Source organism: Callospermophilus lateralis, chromosome 8 (genome assembly GCF_048772815.1).
Source record: "Callospermophilus lateralis isolate mCalLat2 chromosome 8, mCalLat2.hap1, whole genome shotgun sequence".
Taxonomy (NCBI): Eukaryota; Metazoa; Chordata; class Mammalia; order Rodentia; family Sciuridae; genus Callospermophilus; species Callospermophilus lateralis.
This window is the reverse complement of record NC_135312.1, coordinates 104,163,053-104,181,977: the sequence shown is the minus strand read 5'-3', so window position 1 is coordinate 104,181,977 and position 18,925 is coordinate 104,163,053. Positions and strand designations below refer to the sequence as shown.

General features: G+C 37.9%; 1 protein-coding gene and 1 non-coding gene across 2 annotated transcripts in view; both read left to right on the top strand.

The window, feature by feature from the left end:
• Window positions 1-2,575: 2,575 nt before the first annotated feature.
• Window positions 2,576-18,925, top strand: part of LOC143405769 (broad substrate specificity ATP-binding cassette transporter ABCG2-like) — a 42,579-nt gene continuing 26,229 nt past the window's right edge. The window contains 6 exon segments of the mRNA XM_076864077.2: window positions 2,576-2,624; window positions 2,627-2,774; window positions 11,210-11,269; window positions 12,537-12,651; window positions 13,188-13,340; window positions 15,750-15,886. Of these exon segments, the coding sequence (XP_076720192.2) occupies window positions 2,576-2,624; window positions 2,627-2,774; window positions 11,210-11,269; window positions 12,537-12,651; window positions 13,188-13,340; window positions 15,750-15,886 (662 nt within the window).
• Window positions 13,834-13,910, top strand: Trnaa-ugc (transfer RNA alanine (anticodon UGC)). The gene has a single exon. It is a non-coding gene; the product is annotated as a tRNA-Ala (tRNA).

The window sequence follows — 18,925 nt, the reverse complement described above, 5'->3', positions numbered from 1 at the left end:
GAAAGAAGTCCTAAAAAGCCCAGAACTCATTGTCTCTGGGAGAAGCTTAGAACTTGGTGTTCGCTGCTTCCTGGCTTTTTGTCCCTATAAATTGTAATGCTCCTGGAAGATGGGGGCGCAGATTAACTGTCTTCCCAGTTTGAAACTGAATCTCTCTAAGGAAGATAGGTAGAACCTGAGCAAGGAAATAAGTACCTGCTCAGCAACATGAGTCACAAACTTAATCCAGTCACCGGGAGGGAAACTCTTTACACATGCTTCTGACATTGTTACTGCACTCATATGTTTTAGCTACTGTCCTGTAGGGATGGGTGAACTTATTTGCGAACTTTAGTCTACTTGTTGCCTTTTATTAGTGGAAAATCTTTCCATTTAAGACCTATTCAAAGTCACGTATTGTGTTGTTACATGATTCTCCTAATACGTACGTCTTGGGATAAGGTGAGAAATGTCCTAGGTAGTTGAACATTACAGAGTGGTGACAGTAGAAGTGACTGCTGTTGTTGGAATTTGCATATTTTGGTTTCTGAAGACCTGGGGAGATGGCTTGCAGCGTTTTTAAAGTAAAGGTGTAAAGTTCGATGGTTACAGTTTCCTTATCTTTCACTGTTGGATTACAGTTTCCTTATCTTTCACTGTTTCAGAAGAATAGAATTTTGGCTAATCATTACCATTTGTTGTATTCTAATATAAAACCCAGCTATTCACCTGTAATATCTTAGACATTAATCCTTAAATGGTTTCTTTCTTTCCCAGTTTTCAAGATGAATAGGGTGTTGTAAGTATGAAGTTTGGGTTGTAAAAACAATTATTTTGTTTTTGTCAGTTTTGCCTGCATGTGGTTTTCTTTTCTTTTTTTTTTTTTCCTGCTTCATGGCTCTGCAGGTTGTTCAATCTGTGGCTTAATTCCTTCATCAGTTTTAGAAAATATTTCACTGGTATATATCTTTAAATATATATTCTAATCCATGTATCCTCCTCCCCCAGATTTCCACTTCCATCTATGCCAAAGCTTTTTCAGCATGATCCATTTTTTGTTTGTATATTGTTTTGATACCAGGGCAGGACCGCTTAACCACTGAGCCACATCCCAGCCCTTTATTATTTTTTGTTTTGAAACAAGGTCTTGCTTAGTTGTTTAGGTCCTCACTAAATTGCTGAGGCTAACCTTGAACTTGCAATCCTCCTGCTTCAGCCTTCTGAGCCGCTGGGATTACAGGTGTGGATCATCATGCCTGGCTTCATGTTCCATTTTTCTTTTGCTCTTCCATGTAATACTCTTTTCAAACAGAAGCTCCCCCTATTTTAAATAGTGACTGTTTTTATCATTTCTAATTTTCCTCCTGGATGTTTTCTTGAATTGTCTTTCTTAACCTAATGTGTTTAGCTGTTAAACTCACACTTGCTACCCCCATACTGGAGGTCAAACCCATGTTTTTGAGCATGCGTTTTACTACAGGTCTACACCTCCAGCCTCCTTATTTGTCTTATAAGAAATAGGGTCTTGCTATTTTTCCCAGGCTGGCCTCAAACTCATTACCATTGTGCTTCAGCATTTTGTGTATCTGGGACTATAGATGTACACCACCATATCCAGCTCTAATTCTTAAATTTGATTTTTAAAGATGTTATTCTTCAGAAATTGTCTATTTTTAAATTATTTTATTAAAAATATTCATCAGCTGTTTTAGAGTCAAGGTTTGATAACTCCAGCCTGGATTACCTATGGGTCTACTTCTATGTTCTCATTTTTGGAATTTTAGGTCTTGTTTTCTGGCATGCCTAATAATTTCTTTTATTGATAATATGGTTGATATCACCTTTGAGGGAATATTTAACATTCTTTTTGCAAAGTCTGGACAGATCACCTTCTTAGAGCAGAGGCTGGTCTGTTTCGGTTTCCCTATATTCCCAGGACATCTGGGATCTCAAAACCTAGTAGTTTTCAGGGCTCCTTATCTTTGCTGGCTCATAACTTTTACTTTTGATTCCCTATCTGAAAGTCTGATGAAACATCTGAACTAATAGTGGTTTCAGGAAGACCCCTCTAGCATTTTCCTTCTACCTGAGAGTCCTATGTTGCCCTACACACGTACAGTTTGTGTGTTCAAATACCTGGTGAGGAAAGAGTGGGTGCTGGGTTTGCTCCAGTGCTTTTCCCTTCTTTCCAGGATTTTGGTTCCTCAAGTTGTGGCGGAAGTGTAAGTATTCAAAGTTGTCTTTCCTCCCATTATAGGTTCTAAGGTTGTTCTCTTATCATGGTTATGTGGAATATTCATTGGAAAGGAATCTACTCACTGCAGTGAAGTTTAAAACAGACTTCTGTTATCTAACTGGGCTCAGTGATACATGTCTATAATTTCATCTCCTTGGGGTACGGTGCCATTACATGTTCAAGGTTGGCTTCAACAACTTAGCAAGATTTGCCTCAAAATAAAAAAAGAAAGAAATTTAAAGGTGCTGGGCATGTAGCCAAGTTGTAAAGCACCTCTGAGTTCAATCCTCAATAACAAAAACAAAACAAAACAACACAACTTACTGTTGCTTTTCCCTCTACAGAAAGGTAGAAACTCAGATGTCTTCCAGTCATTACCAGGATTTTATCCCAGAGTCACGAAGACCTAATATTTCCCTAAGATGGCATCCATTGACCTGAAGTCAATTACCCAAGGGACTGTGTTGAGTATTCATAACATCTGCTATCGAGTAAAAGAGAAGAGTGGCTTTCTACTTTGCCGGAGAACATTTGAGAGAGAAGTATTAACAAATATCAAGTATGTGCATGAACTTTTCAAAATCCTACTTTATTGACTGAACTTCACAGATTTTACCTATCACCAATGAGCTGCTGTGAACATTTGTGTTCAATTCCTTGTAAAGATGTATTAATCTATTCTTTCATTTCTTTCTGCTAAACTTAGACTGAAATGATTGGATCACTTAAGTTTATGTTTATCTTTGAAAGTGACTGGCAAATTGTACCATGGGATTGAGCAATTGTATCAATTAGTTTCTGAAGTACAAAATAAATGAGGAGAAAAGAATTCTTGTAGAAGCTACTTAATACCATTATCATTTAGAGAACTTTGTAACTTAGCAAAACAACTTACTTCAACAATATAAGACAACAATCATAATTAATAACATTATACTTTATAACAAATCAAGATTTGAATAAATATTAACTTCTTGTAGAACCTAATTTTAAGCAATTAAAAATGTAATAAAATCTGCAGAAAAGGTAAGACATTATTTTGATAAAATATAAAATCTTTGTTTTTTAAGTCAGTTCTTTTGTGAACTTTGTTAAGAGTGGTTAAATCATTACCAGACTGCTGGATTCATAGTTATTGACTTAAGTGTTGAACAAGGAAGAGTATAGGTTCCCTCATGAATTTCCAAACCTACAAAACAACTAATATTTTAGACAAACCATGAATATCATATATAGATATAAAGCAGTACACAATTATTAAAAGACAACAGAACATTTCTGAGATGTGAAAAGCCTAAGATTTTTAGCTCTGGATTTAAGTTTCCTTATAAAAAAACAAAATTATTTTAAAAGATACATTTTTAATAATTCAAAACAACTCTCATTTATTATATTCATTTTAACAGCTATGTTTAGATTACTCATGGATTGCAAGCATAGTTAATATTTTAATTTTTTTGCCAATCTCATAAGAGATTGTTGTATATAGAAAACAATGAACATGCTCCTCAGATACCAAGACAAATATCCTAATTGGTTAGCAGGCCATAAACACAAGTTACTAGATTTTAAAGATATTCTTATGAACAAGTTCAAATTATTTATTACAGATTTACTAAATTCATATGAAAGGCATTTGGTCCAATTATAAGTCAATTTAGTATTATGCAAACGGACTGTGTATAAGCATATTAACATATAGGAGCATACAAGAAAATTTAAAACTTAGAGTTAACATTTTTTAGTTTGAAAATCCATATTTTAGACCTGATATTGAAAGAAGTCTGTTAAGTCTTAAATTTGTATTTCCAAATTTGAGGCCAAGTAGAGAATTTATATCTAAAGACTAAGGCTAGCAAAACTTGAATTGTGAATTTCCTTTTAAGAGACAAGAAAAACAAACAAACAAAAATACAAACAAAAACAACTTTAGCTAGAAAACATATATATAATATATATTATATATTATATATTATGCATATAATTTAAGCACAAAGAATCAAAAAGAAAGTAAATTCAGTGGGGGAGGGGGAACATGAGCTCAAATTGATTATGGATAAATTTAGTCCATCTTTTCAAAAGAGACTTTTCTGATGACTGAAGCATGGACTATCCTTGGCAAATGTTTTAGATGATCAAACTATGCTGCTTTCAGGAATTCCTTCCCCCTTTTCAGCAGTGGGCCAGAGATTTTATCTTATGTGCTACCAAAAAAGCCCTACACCTCAAGGGGTGAATAAAGTTACTTTAAGGTATGTATTGAACAAACCCTTATAATTTACCTTCTGAAAAAGCTTCCCAAAGTTCTTGCAACCCAGGAACAGAGTATGTTCTTCTGAAATGGAATTACCTACACAAGTGGAATAAATCTGGTACAGAAGCCAGATAAGTACATGGTCTATTGAAGCCAATCGTGAAGTTTAAACACATGAAACAGTTGTACTAAACCAGCATGCACTTCCAGTTATATAGGCTCTGAGGAGCTGAGTCATTGGGAGTATGACTTTAGTATATATTTTGTCCCTGGAGAGTGGAGTCTCTCTTTTTGCTTCCTGGTGCCATATTCCCAACTGCTTTCCTGTGCTACATACTTCCACCATGATGTTCTGCCTCAACTCAGGTCCCAAGGAATAGAAGTCTCAGTCCTCTGAAATTGGCAGCCCCTAAATAAACTTTTCCTTCTCTAATCTAATTGCTCTTGTCAAGTCTTTTTGGTCATAGCAGTGAAAAAACTGTGGCTCACATGTCTTGTGTTTTGTTTTGTTTTGTTTTAGAGGAAAAATAATTACTCCTATACAAAGCAAATAACTTCCTGATTCTGGGAAGTGATTATAAAAGAGTTCTTAGACCCACTGGGGCTGAAGACCTATATAAAATCAGATGTTTGTCTAGTTTTTTTTTTTTTTTTTTGGTGTTTTGTATGTTATTAGGATCTTTTGTGTTGGGAGCAGCCAACTTCCTTCAGAGGATCAAGAAATGGTGAGATAGGATAAAATGCTGTGAGTGTGGGTGTGAAAGAAATGGTTAGTCTATGGATTACAACTCTATCCACACACTGGGTGTGTGGCACATGCCTGTAATCCCAGTTACTCAGGAAGCTGAGGAAGAGGGATCACAAGTTCAAGGCCAGCCTGGGCAACTTAGTGAGACCCCATCTCAAAATAAAATAAAAAGGTTGAGGATGTAGCTGAGTGGGAAAGCACCATGGGTTCAATCCCCAGTACTAAAAAAACAAACAGCAAGCAAGCAAACAAAATTGCTCATACACACAGGACTCTCTCCTGTGTAATCACTAGTTATCTGGCTGCAGCTGTGGGGAAAAGTAGCCTCAGAATGAAGGCAGAAGTCCTGAGGGCTGCCCATCACTGTGCTCCTCATATAGGTTTCTGACCACCACATCATATCTCTTCAGTCTTATCTAATCTGGTACTTTCTAATTCCATCCCATTCCATGTGATGTTAAAATTGATCACCTGGTCATGTTTCTGTCTGCCAAACTTCACCATAATGTCACCATTTTCCTCTTTGTGCTTTATTATTATTATGACAGGAGATTCTCTGACATTATTTCAGAATCTTTCCTCATTAAGTTGAAACTCACCAGCTTCAGATGCTATTTATGATTCTTGCCTGAATCAGCAACTACTATCATAGTGGCTAACTGGTGATTTTCGATTTACATCATCTCATAGTTTGCATTTTAGTAAGAGAAGATAGCTTCATCGATGGTCTTGTCATTCATTTACTGTATTAGCTCATGAATTCTTATTTCATTCAATAATATTCCATAGTAATGCATGATTATTGTTATTTATCTTGATAGTCCTGTTGTCTCTTATTTGCTTAGTGGGAGACCTTTCAAAGTAGTTCCCTTTGTCTCTTATTTTGACTTATCCCCTCATTCTCTAAGGACTTCCTTCCATTGCCAGAAGTTCCAAAGTTTATTGGGCACAGTGACACAGTAATTACATCTGCTAAGGAGGCTTATGCAGGACTCTCTCCTGTGTAATCACTAAGTAGTTGGCAACTTAGTTTGGCAACGTAGGGATATCCTGTCTCCAAATTTTTTTTTAAAGGACTGAGGATGTAGCTCCATGAAAGAATGATTTCTTACAAGGCCTTGGGTTGCATCCCCAGTTTCTCTCCTCCCCCAACCCTCACACACAGAAGAAAAAAAATTTCCAGCTCACTGTGCTTTTTTCCTGCCAGCTCTGAAATCAGTTGACATTCATTCTGGTGGAGGATGGTATTTACAAGCCAACATCTGGGAGTTTTGGATGCTAATTGCTATTGGTGCAACATTGATTCTATAACTTGTCAATGCACATACCTAAGGAATATATGTATGCATGTTCATGTATATGTGGGAATACTCATTCTTCTATATCTTTGTTGAAAAATTGTCTCGCAGGTGCACATGGATCTGGAAGGAGGAATAAGAGGAATGGTGGGTGGCAGGCAGTTACTCCCACAGCATCCTGAGCTTTCCATCTATACTTTTCTGTAGCTACTTGGATTGATTAAAATCTATGATTTCTCAGTGGAGCACAGTTACACACTCCTGTAATTCCAGCAGCTCAGGAAGCTGAGGCCGAAAGATCTCAATTTCAAAACCAGCCTCAGCAGCTTAGCAAGGCCCTAAACAACTAAGTGGACATTGTTTCAAAATTTAAAAAATAAAAAAGGCTGGGATGTGGTTCAGTGGTTAAGTGCCCTGGGTTAAATCCCTGGTACCAAACAAATAAACAAACAAACAAACAAAAACCCTTCTGATTAGTACACGAGTTTCAATCTTAAACCTTGCATTCTTTCCACATTTCCATGTTTGTAAATTCTTGTCAAAAAGTGAAAAACTTGGTCTAGTTATTCTTAATATACTTGTGGATTTGCCCAGTCAGTTTTCTTATTCCCTAATATGAGCATCCTCCCAACCTCCGCCTCCTCTCTTGCTCCCAACCCCATCCTAGCCTGTGTTTGAGGGTGCTGGTTGTTGCTGCCCTCTACTCAGAACTTCCAAGTTCTTTCTACTCAGAAAGGAAGGGGAAGGCAAGTGTAATAGAAATAACCAACACATTATTTAAACATAAAATCACAAGTAAGAATATAACTAAGTTTTCTCTCCAGTCAGAATATACATATATTCAGTAAGGTATATCCCACTTCTTTATTAATTGAATTATTATTATTATTATTATTATTATTATTATTGATACTGGGGGTCAAACCCAATGCCTTGAAGATGCCAAGTGCTCTGCAACTGGGCTACATCCATAGTCCATGTGTGTGTGTGTGTGTGTGTGTGTATTTTGTTTTGTTTTGTTTCTGGAACTTTCTTCCTATGTTGCCCAGGCTAGCCTCAAAATTTCGATCCTGCTGTTTCAGCCTTCAAGCAACTGGGATTATAGATTTGGGCCACCACACATGGTTTAAATTTATTTTATTTTTATTATTTTAATATTTTTTTAAAATTAGAGCTTTATAGTTGTACATGGTAGTTGGATTTTCCTTTCCCTCTCCTTGAATTTATTTTTAAACTATCATATAAAAATGGAAAAAAAAACGTATATCTCAATTGGTTTGTTTCCTACTCCTTGAGTTTTATTTTTTATCAAATAATTATTCTTGTTTAAAGTAATCCCTACATACAAAATGTAATGATTCATTTATTCAACAAATTGTGAATGCCTCCGAGGTGCCTAGCATTGTGCAAAATGGCTAGTTATACAGATTCATTCTCAGTTCTTTGTAATTTTATAGTTTAATGAATTTATGAAAGTAGAGCACTTTCCCTATATCTTTCTGGTTGTGATAGAAGTATTAAAAGATGCAAAGTCAGTGCCCAACCCTAAATTGAAGGTTCTGGGCTCATGGAATTTGAGAAAATGAGTGTGTTGTGTGTGCATGTGTGTAAGGAGGCATGCCTGCTCCAGGAATGGTATTGACATGACTTTCCCTTAAACAAGACCAAAAATTCACCTATACACTAACATGTAGGAGATGAGATGGAAATTCTCTGGGTAAGTTTCATTTCACACTTTAAGTATTCAGTATTCAGTGTGTTGCATAATGTGGGGAAGAGAAGAAGAGGGAAGTGGTACCAGTATGTCATACTTCTTGTTGGCAAGGTTCTACACTATAACAAGGAAAACTAGTGGACACAAATGTAGTAAAGCAATAAATAGGAGTGGGGAATTGTTGTTTGTTTTTCTAATTTGGTACTGAGGGTCAAACCCAGTGCCTTGCAGATGCTAGGCCATTGCTCTACCACCAAGCTACATCCCAACCATATTAATTTTTGTCATTGTTGTTTGGGACAGGGTCTTTCTAAGTTTCCCAGCTGCCCTCAAATTTTGGATCTGCTTACCTCAGCCTCCCTAGTACCTGGGATTACAAGACAGCACCACTGCATCTAGTTGGAAATGGCTTTTTGAGTGATGATAGGTGGGCAAAGAGTGGGGAGACCAGGAAATTGTTGAAAATAGATTAGAACAGAGGAGCAAACTCTTCCCTTGAAGGGTCAGATAGTAAATATTGTCAACACTTTGTGCCATATATCTCTGTTGGAACTAAAGTCTGTAGAATGAAAGCAGTTATAGGCACTATGTAGCCCAATGATCATGACTCTGTCCCAGTCACACAGTTTATGAAGACAGATCTGGTGGCCACTGTGGTGTGCTGACCCTGGACTACAATGCAAACTCCAGGAGGGCTAGGACTTCATTTTTCCATTTGTTTATCTGTTTCTTTGTTCCTACTTCTATCCAATATCCTAGAATAGCGTCTTATATGTACAAAGTAATTTCTTAATAATTGTGTTGAATGGATGGATGTTGAGTTAGCCACTGGCCCACATTGGAACTCTTGCACTTGTGATCATACATTACTTCTGTCTTCTGTAATGATAAAGTTTACTGTCAAAGGAAGCCAAACTTGGGGACCTGTAACATTCTTTGTCTTAACACATTCATGATCCAATTGTGGTTGAACAATTCAGAATTGATGGTCCTTATCTGAGTTGGTATTGAAAAACATGGAAAAGTTCTCTGGTAGTGAAGCCTTAGTAAATGATAAGATTTTTCATGGTCATTTCAGAAGAAGATAGTAGGTATCTATTAATAAAGAAGATACATCGAGCGCTATACAGAAATGCACCTTGAAAGTTTATCTAGTCATTAATATGTTTTACTTTGGGAGGGGAAATTTCACAAAAACAACAAGGGATTTTTGTATTACAGCTTGCTCCAGCTTTATGGAATTCTCATTTCTTTCCTTTGATGATTCGGGGAGACGTTCCTCACTTAAATGAGCAAAAGGAAAAGTGTCTTTCATCTCTGTCCCCAGCAACCCCACTATAATTGTGACAGATCAGGTGTCACAGGCAGTGAATGCCAGGTTCCTCGTGAATGAGGGCACTGTGGGGCAGTTGTGCTGAGACGTTCATCCCTCATGACAGCTGTGACAGAGGATGGACCTCTGTGGATTCATTATCTGAGAAATAATAGCTGTTTCTTTGAACTTGAACTTGGAATAGATACTGTTTGCTCTGTGAAATACATGTTGACCTGCTTCCAAATTCTTAAGAGGAACTGGGCATGCACCCCAGGGTTCTGAACAGGCTAAGTGAGGCCTCTGTTTTACCTGTCCGGGTACCTGTGGTGGTCCTGCTGTAATTTCTTTTCCTCCTTCCTACTTTATCTGAATATTCCGCACTCTCACACACCCACTTAACTCTTTAACTCTTTTGGAAAATATTGGTGTCTATTCTGATGGCTCCCTGTTTTAAACTGACCATTTTCCAGTCCTCTTACTGGGCACGAAGAAGGAAGGAAATGATCTATCTTGAAGGTGTGCATATTTTCTTTCTTTCTTTCTTTCCTTCTTCTGTTTTTTCTTTTCTAATTGGTAAGACTTGTCTTCAGGTTAAGAAATGGTAATGCTTTCTTTATCTGTGGAGTTCTTCATTGTAGCCTTTCATTTCTACTTAAAGAAGTTGATGTTTGCTCTGAGGAGATTTTAGCAGAGAGAACACTTCAACTGTACAACTGTACAAATTAGTGACTAATTGTGTAGAACTTGACTAGGTACCAAGTGAGATGACTTCAAGATATTGATATCACTGCTGTGACTAAAAGATCTGATCAGAACAATTGTAGAGAAGGAAAAGTTTATTTGAGGGCTCACGGTTTCAGAGGACTTAGTTCATAGAGGGCTGGCTCCATTCCTCAGGCTGAACATCATGCCAGGAGAGTGTGGAGGAGGGAAGAAGCTCACACCAGGCTCAGAAAGGAGAAGAAGAATCCACTCTCCAGATACCAAATATATACCCCATAGCCATGCCCCCAATGAATCACTTTCTGCAGCCACACCCACCTGTCTTCAGTTACCACTTAGTTAATCCCACCAGGGATTAATTCACTGATTATGCTAAGGCTATAACCCAATTATGTCTCCACCAAACCTCCTTACATTGTCTCACATATGAACTTTTGGGGGATAATCACATCTAAATGATAAAAATAATCAAACCTTTCTCAGAAACTGTTATGAACTTTCCACTGTGTTAAGAGAAAAAAGTGAAAAGGAGAAGTTTAATGAGAAATTTTTAATTATATCAAGGAACTTTTGTTATTGTTGCTGGTAATGGAACCCAGGGCCTCTAGCATGGTAAGTGCTGATTTTTCCACTAAGCTCTACCACAGGTTCTAGCAACTTTGAATCTTGGATGTGTCATTTTTCAAAAACAGTAAGCAGTTTAAAGAATAAATGAAGAGAATTTAGAGGAACATGAGCCTTCTTTCTTATAAATTCTGACTAATGATCACTTTTATATTAGGCTTGTATTAATGAACAGTTCATTTTTTATCTTTAAAAGTTGGTGTCTGTTTTCTGTCTGCAATTTCATCAGCCTTCCTTGAATGTATTCAGTGCAGACCCCATATTAATAGAATTTTATTTCAAATGGAACAATAAGTCATTATCCTTCTGTTTTTGCAGGGGGACCATGAAACCTGGCCTTAATGCTATCATGGAATGCACAGGTGGAGGCAAATCTTTGTGAGTATGATGGAAAGTATAAGTCAGACTTTGTCGTTTCAGTGTGCTTTTCTTAAAAAAAAATCACTTTGATGGAAGCAGGTGTTGATTGATTGAAACTTTTCTGTGTGTGTCCAATCTGTACCTAGGTGCTGGGGATAACATGCAGTTGGGCTAGCTTGTGGCTTTATTCTAAGGACCAAGAAGTCTTATTAGATCAGCCTTGCTAAGCATGATAGTGTGATTGACATGCATCTGTTACTATATGATGAGCTAATGAGGAGGAAGAAGAGGGGAATGATATTAAAAATGGGGATGAAGCAGAAGGAATAATTGAAGACATGAGTTTAGAGAAAGGAATGTGGGTTGGATCCATCAAGGTCAGATAGCCAGGAAGTTCATTTGGAAGGTCTTTGATGGATAAGCTGATGTTACCTTGCTTGTACATTTTGGAGCTTTCTTTTAGCATAAAATGTAAAAGAAGGTGAAAGTTTAAATATACATAAATGTATATACATATGTATATTTAATGTATGTAAATATACATATGTATACATATTCAGAGAGAGATATTGAGATTTCTACTCAGTCATATAGAATAATGAAATTATGTCATTTGCAAGTAAATGGATGGGTCTGGAGAACATCATGCTAAGTGAACTAAACCAAACTCCAACTAGCAAGGGTTGAATATATCCTCTCATATGCAGAAGCTAGAGAGGAAAAAAAGAAATTTAAAAAAGGATGTCACAAAAATAAAAGGGAGATCAGTAGAGATGGGGGTACAGAGGTAGAGAGGAAGGAAAAGAATGGGGAAGAACTGGGGAATGGAGCTGACCAAATGATGTTATGAGTATGTATGAACTATGATGCACCAACTAAAAATAAATAAATAGGGCCTTGGGATATAGCTCAGTTGGTGGAGTGCTTGCCTAGTATGCACAAGACCCTGGGCTCAATCCCTAGCACCACAAATAAATAAATAGGAAAATGAATACAGCAGAGGAAGGAGATCAGGGTAGGAGGTAGAAGGGAAGTACTCAGGATTGAAATGAAACAAACATACAGTTATGTCAAAATGAATCTCACTATTATATATACCTATAATGCACTAAAAATTTTTTAATATGACTTATGTATATGTACACATATAATTTGTACAATTTTAGTTAAACCATAGACTTTTTTAACTAGTTCACTTTCTACCTGGAGCAATATTTGGATTCAGAATAGCTGAGAGATATGGCCTATGTTAGGGGGAAAACAAAACATATATTTCTTTTTATAGATTGCTGGATATCTTAGCTGCAAGGAAAGATCCAAATGGATTATCTGGAGATGTTTTAATCAATGGAGCCCCTCGACCTGCCAATTTCAAATGTAATTCAGGTTTTGTGGTTCAAGTAAGTATTGGCGAGTCTGCCTTCTAGATTTCCCCTGTTTAGCTTATGGTTTTGTGTGCAACCAGTTGGATTTACATGTTCAAGGAACTGAATTTATTTACATTGGCTTTTCACATTATCTGCTTAGATTGAAGGTGGAATAAAATGGAAAGGTGGAGAGAACTTGTAGGCAGTGGTGTCAATTCTACTTTTGGTATCATTTCCATAAGGGTCTGCTGAGGCCCTATTTGCCTTTCTTTCATTTCTTTCCTTCCCCTTAAAGATACCTTTGTCAAATCTTCATATAAAGCAATCTGGATGTGTCTAGAAGTCATCATAATTACCTGTGCTCTGCCTGGGTTGCAGATGGGGGATAAAATGCCTCCCTCCAGCTCTGCAGCTGTCTGTGGATTACTGAAGTTTATAGAGTTGAAAGTTCAACATTAGCTGGAACTTTATCTTGCTGATATTGTTTTTATGGGTTAAGATAACTACACTAAAGAGATGCTTTTAGAAAAGACTCAGTGTGTCCCATTGAAATCCCATCTTCCCCTCAGGATGATCTCGTACTGGGCACCCTGACGGTGAGAGAAAACTTAGCGTTCTCAGCGGCTCTTCGGCTTCCAACAACTATGACAAAACATGAAAAAGATGAACGGATTAAAGTGGTCATTGAGGAGTTAGGTCTGGATGAAGTGGCTGATTCCAAGGTAACCTGAAAAAACCTGATAGAATCAGACAGGAACAAGGACCTCCCTGTGTGGACCATGTGACCTTAATCAGAAGTTTCCTGGAACATGTGAGGTCAAAAGGGTCTGCTTTCTGTAATGATGAGAAAAGTGACTGGTTACACACTATGAAGGTGGAAATGAAGCTGGAAAAGCAATCTTAACCATGGTGTGATCCTGGTGTGAATAGAGTGTGATCCCTGTGGAGAGTGCTCCTCAGGCCTTTCCCATGCTCCTCCACCCTCACTGTTCAAGTCACAGCTCTTTTGATGTCTTTGCACTGACTTTTCTTCTTTCTCTTCCTCCTTTTGGCTGCTCTTCTGCCTCTCCTCTTCTGGAGGATTTTGTTCAGTTGATTTTTTTTTATATTTCTGGAATTCATAAATGACTAGAATCCAAGGATTCTTGCTGTTTCATACTGATGTAAAATTTGTCTTAAAATCTATCTTTATTTTCATTAAGATTTACATTGAGGGGCTGGGGACATAGCTCAGTTGGTAGAGTGCTTGCCTTGCATGCACAAGGCCCTGGGTTCAATCCCCAGCCCCACCAAAAAAAAAAAAATGATTTACATTGAATTTTTGCAGTGACCAGGTTATTTTTTCATAGCATTTCTTTGGCACCTTTGCTGCTCATCCCCTCCCTCACTGTCTCCCTTCTTCCCTTTTCTCTGCCAATATTTATTTCCAGACTCTCATAGGCCAGGCTCTTTCAGGTTTGAGGAATGCAGTTGTCAGCAAGAGTAACAAAGTGTAAAGAAATGAACTCCTCCTTTTGCAGGTTGTGCAGGATAAGGCAAGAAAAATGAGGTGAAAGAGTCAGTCTTATAGTTGACCATTCCATATGGAAGTTTTGCTGATTAGACGTTTGTAGGTTGGGGTGATAATGAGCCATGTAAAAGTGATGACTCTGGATTAAGCCCCTGTGACTTGCCTCCTAGAGGCAATAAAGAATGGGGGTACCACTGGCTGCTGCTTCCTGTTATATTTGCTGATATTTTTTAAAATGTGAATTGTATTTTGTTTAGAATCTGGTGATGCCATTATTTTACATTTTTTTTTTTTTTACGAGTGATTGAGTTGTCATTACTTTGGCTGTTTATTTTTTTACTTGATTTTTTTTCTTTTTGGGTGGGTACTTTCTTTTTTACCCTCTTTTAAGCATTCATGGCCCTAAGGTGCTTCCTTGGATTTCTAGGAAAAATATACAGAGGCACTATTGGCTTATAATTTATGCAATCTGATTGAAATAGTTTTTAACTTATTAACATTATATTTCATTTTAAACATTAAAGAACTGTAAACAAGATAGTCTGATAACTCTAATGATGTAATTTTTGGATAATTACTATAATAATATAATAAAAAATACTGTTCACCTAGATTTCTCAGTAGTTAATATCTTCTTCCATAATTAGTACAGCTATTTTTTACTGAAACATTTTATATAACATCATGTGATACTTTATCCTTGAGTACTTACAAGGCATCTAGAAAAAAATAAGGATATTTGCCTACCTTACCACTATATAATTAATAACTAACAAAGTGAACAATATTTCATATCATCAGCTATGTTAAGCCCTTCATTCACATTTCCCAAATCCTCTCCAAAGGCATTTTAGAGTTTAGTTATCAATAGACTCAAGCAAGGTCTGTGAGTAGCTTTTGAATACTATCTCTTTGAAGACTCTTAATTTCAATATAATTTCCTACTTTCTGCCTCCCCAAACCTGCCTAGTCCCTTCACTAGACACATGAGCATTTAATGCTTGCAAAGATTGAGCCATTTATCCTGTGAAATATCCCATCTTCTGGATATGTCTGAAAGAGTGAATTTGGAATTCTGCCGTGAGTTAGGGTGTAGAATGTACCATTGTCAAAGCATTATGGTGAATGGAAAAATACTGATATGGTATGTTACAAAGTGAACTTTCCTGTCTGAGTGAATCCTGTTCTTGTAAGTCTACCTGGGGACTTTGGGTGGAAACAGGAGTGTTGATAGAAGACTAATGATTTACTACAAATCCATTTCCTATTCTCCTCCTATCTTTTCTCCTGTTTTAGACTATAATTTTACAGTTAGGGCCATGTCATTTTAGTATTCTAACTTACTATCTTAAAACTAAATATTTGACTTGGTGAGGAATATACAGAAATGTTAAAAGCATGGACTTTATATCGGGTCCAGCCAGTGGGCAGCTCTACCCTGAGCCTCAGTTTGCTTATCTGGTAAAAGAGAAAAATTCCTCCTTCTCCCAGGTTCATTTACTTCCTCTTTCATAATGAGGATAGTGAGAAAAAGTTCTCTAGCAAGACTAGCAGAGCTTAGATCACCAAATGATAATGATCATTGTCATTCTTATTGATAATGCAATAATTTGTGTTTTAGGTTGGATCTGGAGAAGAAAGGAAAAAGACCAGCATAGCAATGGGGCTGATCACTGATCCTTCCATCTTGTTCCTAGATGAGCCCACAACTGGCTTAGACTCGAGCACAGCAAATGCTATCTTTTTGCTTCTTAAAAAGTAAGTGCTATGGGAATATTGGTCTTTCCTTAGTTAATTTATTTATTCTGTGTACCATGTATTCTTGGTGAAGGGGATTAAAAATGAACAGTATAACTTTTTTCTTCTTTCTTGGAAACAATTAACAGTAAGTAGTTTTTTTAAAAAAAAAGTTAAAACAAGAATATATGGAAGGATGGCCATGGTGGCAGTGGGGAGCTGATTTAAATAGCAGGAGGGTCAGGGAAGACCATCATGTGACAGATGAGCTGGGAGCAAGTGAATGAGACCAGCTGTATCAGCACAAGAGAGATCTAATTGGAAGGAGCAGCCCCAATGGGCCTGAGGTGGAGTATGCCTGATGTGTGTGGAGCATCAGAGAAGCCAGAGGGACAGAACCCAGTGACTATGGGGAGTAGAGGTTGGTTTCTGCAGTGTCATACAATACTACAGCCTGGGGGATGAGCAACAGAAATTACTTTTCTTATAGCTCTGGAGGCCAAAAGGTCACAGGCCACTGTAAAAATTATGGCATTTCCTGTCACTAAGGGACATGAGAGCATTTTGAGAATGTCAGAGCAGAGCAATGGCTGTGCAGTCAGTCCACGGTGAGTGAAGGTCACCAGGGCAGAGCTGCTCATGGTGAGGAGAAAAGGGCCTGGACCAGGACAGGGATTGGACCAGGTTGCTCATGGGGAGGTGGAAAGAAGACCTTGGGTTCTGGATCTGTTTTCTAGGCAGATCAACAGGATCAACTCAGGAATTAGATATGGGTTATAAGGATTGAGATAATGACTTCTAAGACTTGAACAAGACTTGGACTTGAACAAATGGAAAAAAATGAAGTAAATGAAATTATATTTCCTTTTATCCAGAAAGCAGTTGTATTAAAAGACAATAAAATTATAGCATTTGCAGGTAAACGGATGGAGTACCATGCTAAGTGAAATAAGCCAATCCTCCAAACCCAAAGGCCAAATGTTTTCTCTGATATGTAGATGCTGATCCATAATGGATGGGTGGGGGGCACAGGGGAAGAATGGAGGAACTTTGGATTGGGCAAAGGGGATTGAAGGGAGGGTAGGGGGCATGCGGTAGGAAGGATGGTGGAATGAGAAGATTATCATTACCCTAGGTACATGTATGATTGCATGAATGGTGTGACCCTACGTTGTGTACAACCAGAGAAACGAAAAGTTGGGTTCCATTTGTATACAATGAATTCAAGTGCATTCTACTGTCATGTAGAACTAATTAGAAAAATATGAAAAAAGAAGAGCTATGTAAAACATTTATAGAAAATATTCAAAAGTTGAGCTTTGTACATTTTCTATAAGATGAACAAAAAATAGTTGAAAACCAACAGAAAAACTCCAAGTACAATGCAAATAAGTCCCACTCCCTGCACCTAGACTCCCTGTATTTTACTTCATTTCTGTCAGATCAGGAGAGGCAGGCAGCGACCAAAGGAGGCAGATTTAAAAAGGCCGCTGAAGGAGGCTTTATTGAGATATCGCTCCCCGGTGGAACTCCATCAGACCCACGGAGTGGACAGGAGAAGAGTCTGAGGAGAAACCCCGTGGAAGCTCGATGGACTGGGATTTTACGGGGCTCACAGCAGGAAGGGAAGGGCTTGGGACAGAAAAGGGAATTTTTAGGGTCCCTTGTCCTGCTGGAGTTGGTCAGGGGAGCTGGCTGAGCTCCAGGATGGCCAGGGGGTCCTGCTGATTGACAGGCATTAGTCAGGAGATCTCGGTGATTGACAGGCGTTTCTGCCTGCATCTAATTGATTGATGTTTCTTTCCTGGGTGCAAACTGCTTTGTTCTAAGTCACCTCCACCGACCTAACAATTTCCTACCCCCTTCTGTCTCTAATCTAATTACATAATTATTTTCTGACATGTATTCAATTCTTAAACACCCGTGTGAACTCCAAGAATCAGCACCTCCCAGTGAGGAACCCAACAATCACATTTTCATCACTGTCCAATCTGAGGACTCCTATCAAATGTCACCAGCTCTCCTGCTATCTCTGTTTTCATTCTGCCTCAGGATCCTTAGCAAAAACATGTACTTTCTAGCTGTTATATATATATATATATTTTTTTTTTTTTTCCTATTCTGGAAAAGTTCCTTAGTCATTCCCTGTCATGCCTGGACATTCTTAGTACATTTCATGGGGTGACCCTGGGCTGGGCCCATCCCTGTGTTTCGTGAGCAAACTCAGACCATGAAATGCTGCTGTGTATTTCTCTGCACTACACTTCTGGGACTGCATGCACCATAGGTGATACTGAGACCAATCATCTGATCCTATTTGTGTCTGCCAAGCTTCTTTGCTGGGAAATTACTATTATGCCTTTAATAGTTGATTAGTATTTTGTTGGTTAAGAAGTTTGACTGGGCTGGGGATGTGGCTCAAGCGGTAGCGTGCTCGCCTGGCATGCGTGTGGTCTGGGTTGGATCCTCAGCACCACATACAAACAAAGATGTTGTGTCTGCCGAAAACTAAAAAATAAATATGAAGAAGATTCTCTCTCTCTCTCTCTCTCTCTCTCTCTCTCTCTCTCTCTCTTTAAAAAAAAGAAGTTTGACTATTATGCTTATATCCTCTTCCTCATCAAATCTTCCCTCACCAGCATTAGCTTACACCAATAACTCCTGCTCTTTTGGTAGCTGCCTAACTTACACTAGTTGGTATCCATGGAAGGAGGAGATTTCTCTCCTTCCCTTTCTCTCCTTCCCTATTAACTTTTCATTTTGTGCAATTGGTTACAATCTGTTATTGACTGTTTTAATAATCAAATTAGCCCTGATTTGATCAGTGGAAGCCATGTCAATGCGAGTTTTGTTTTCTTTTCATATTCCCCTAGTCAAACTTCTAACAATTATTTACTTCATGGTTTCTATGATGTTCTAGGCCCTTATACTACAGTTCCTGTGTGAGCTATTTCTTTCAAGAACCCTGGTTCCTTGGGGTGTAGTTGATATTTAGAAATCAAGAGCTGGTTGCACAGTGTTCTCACTGTTATTGGCGTAGCATTGCTTCTAGACCCTTAG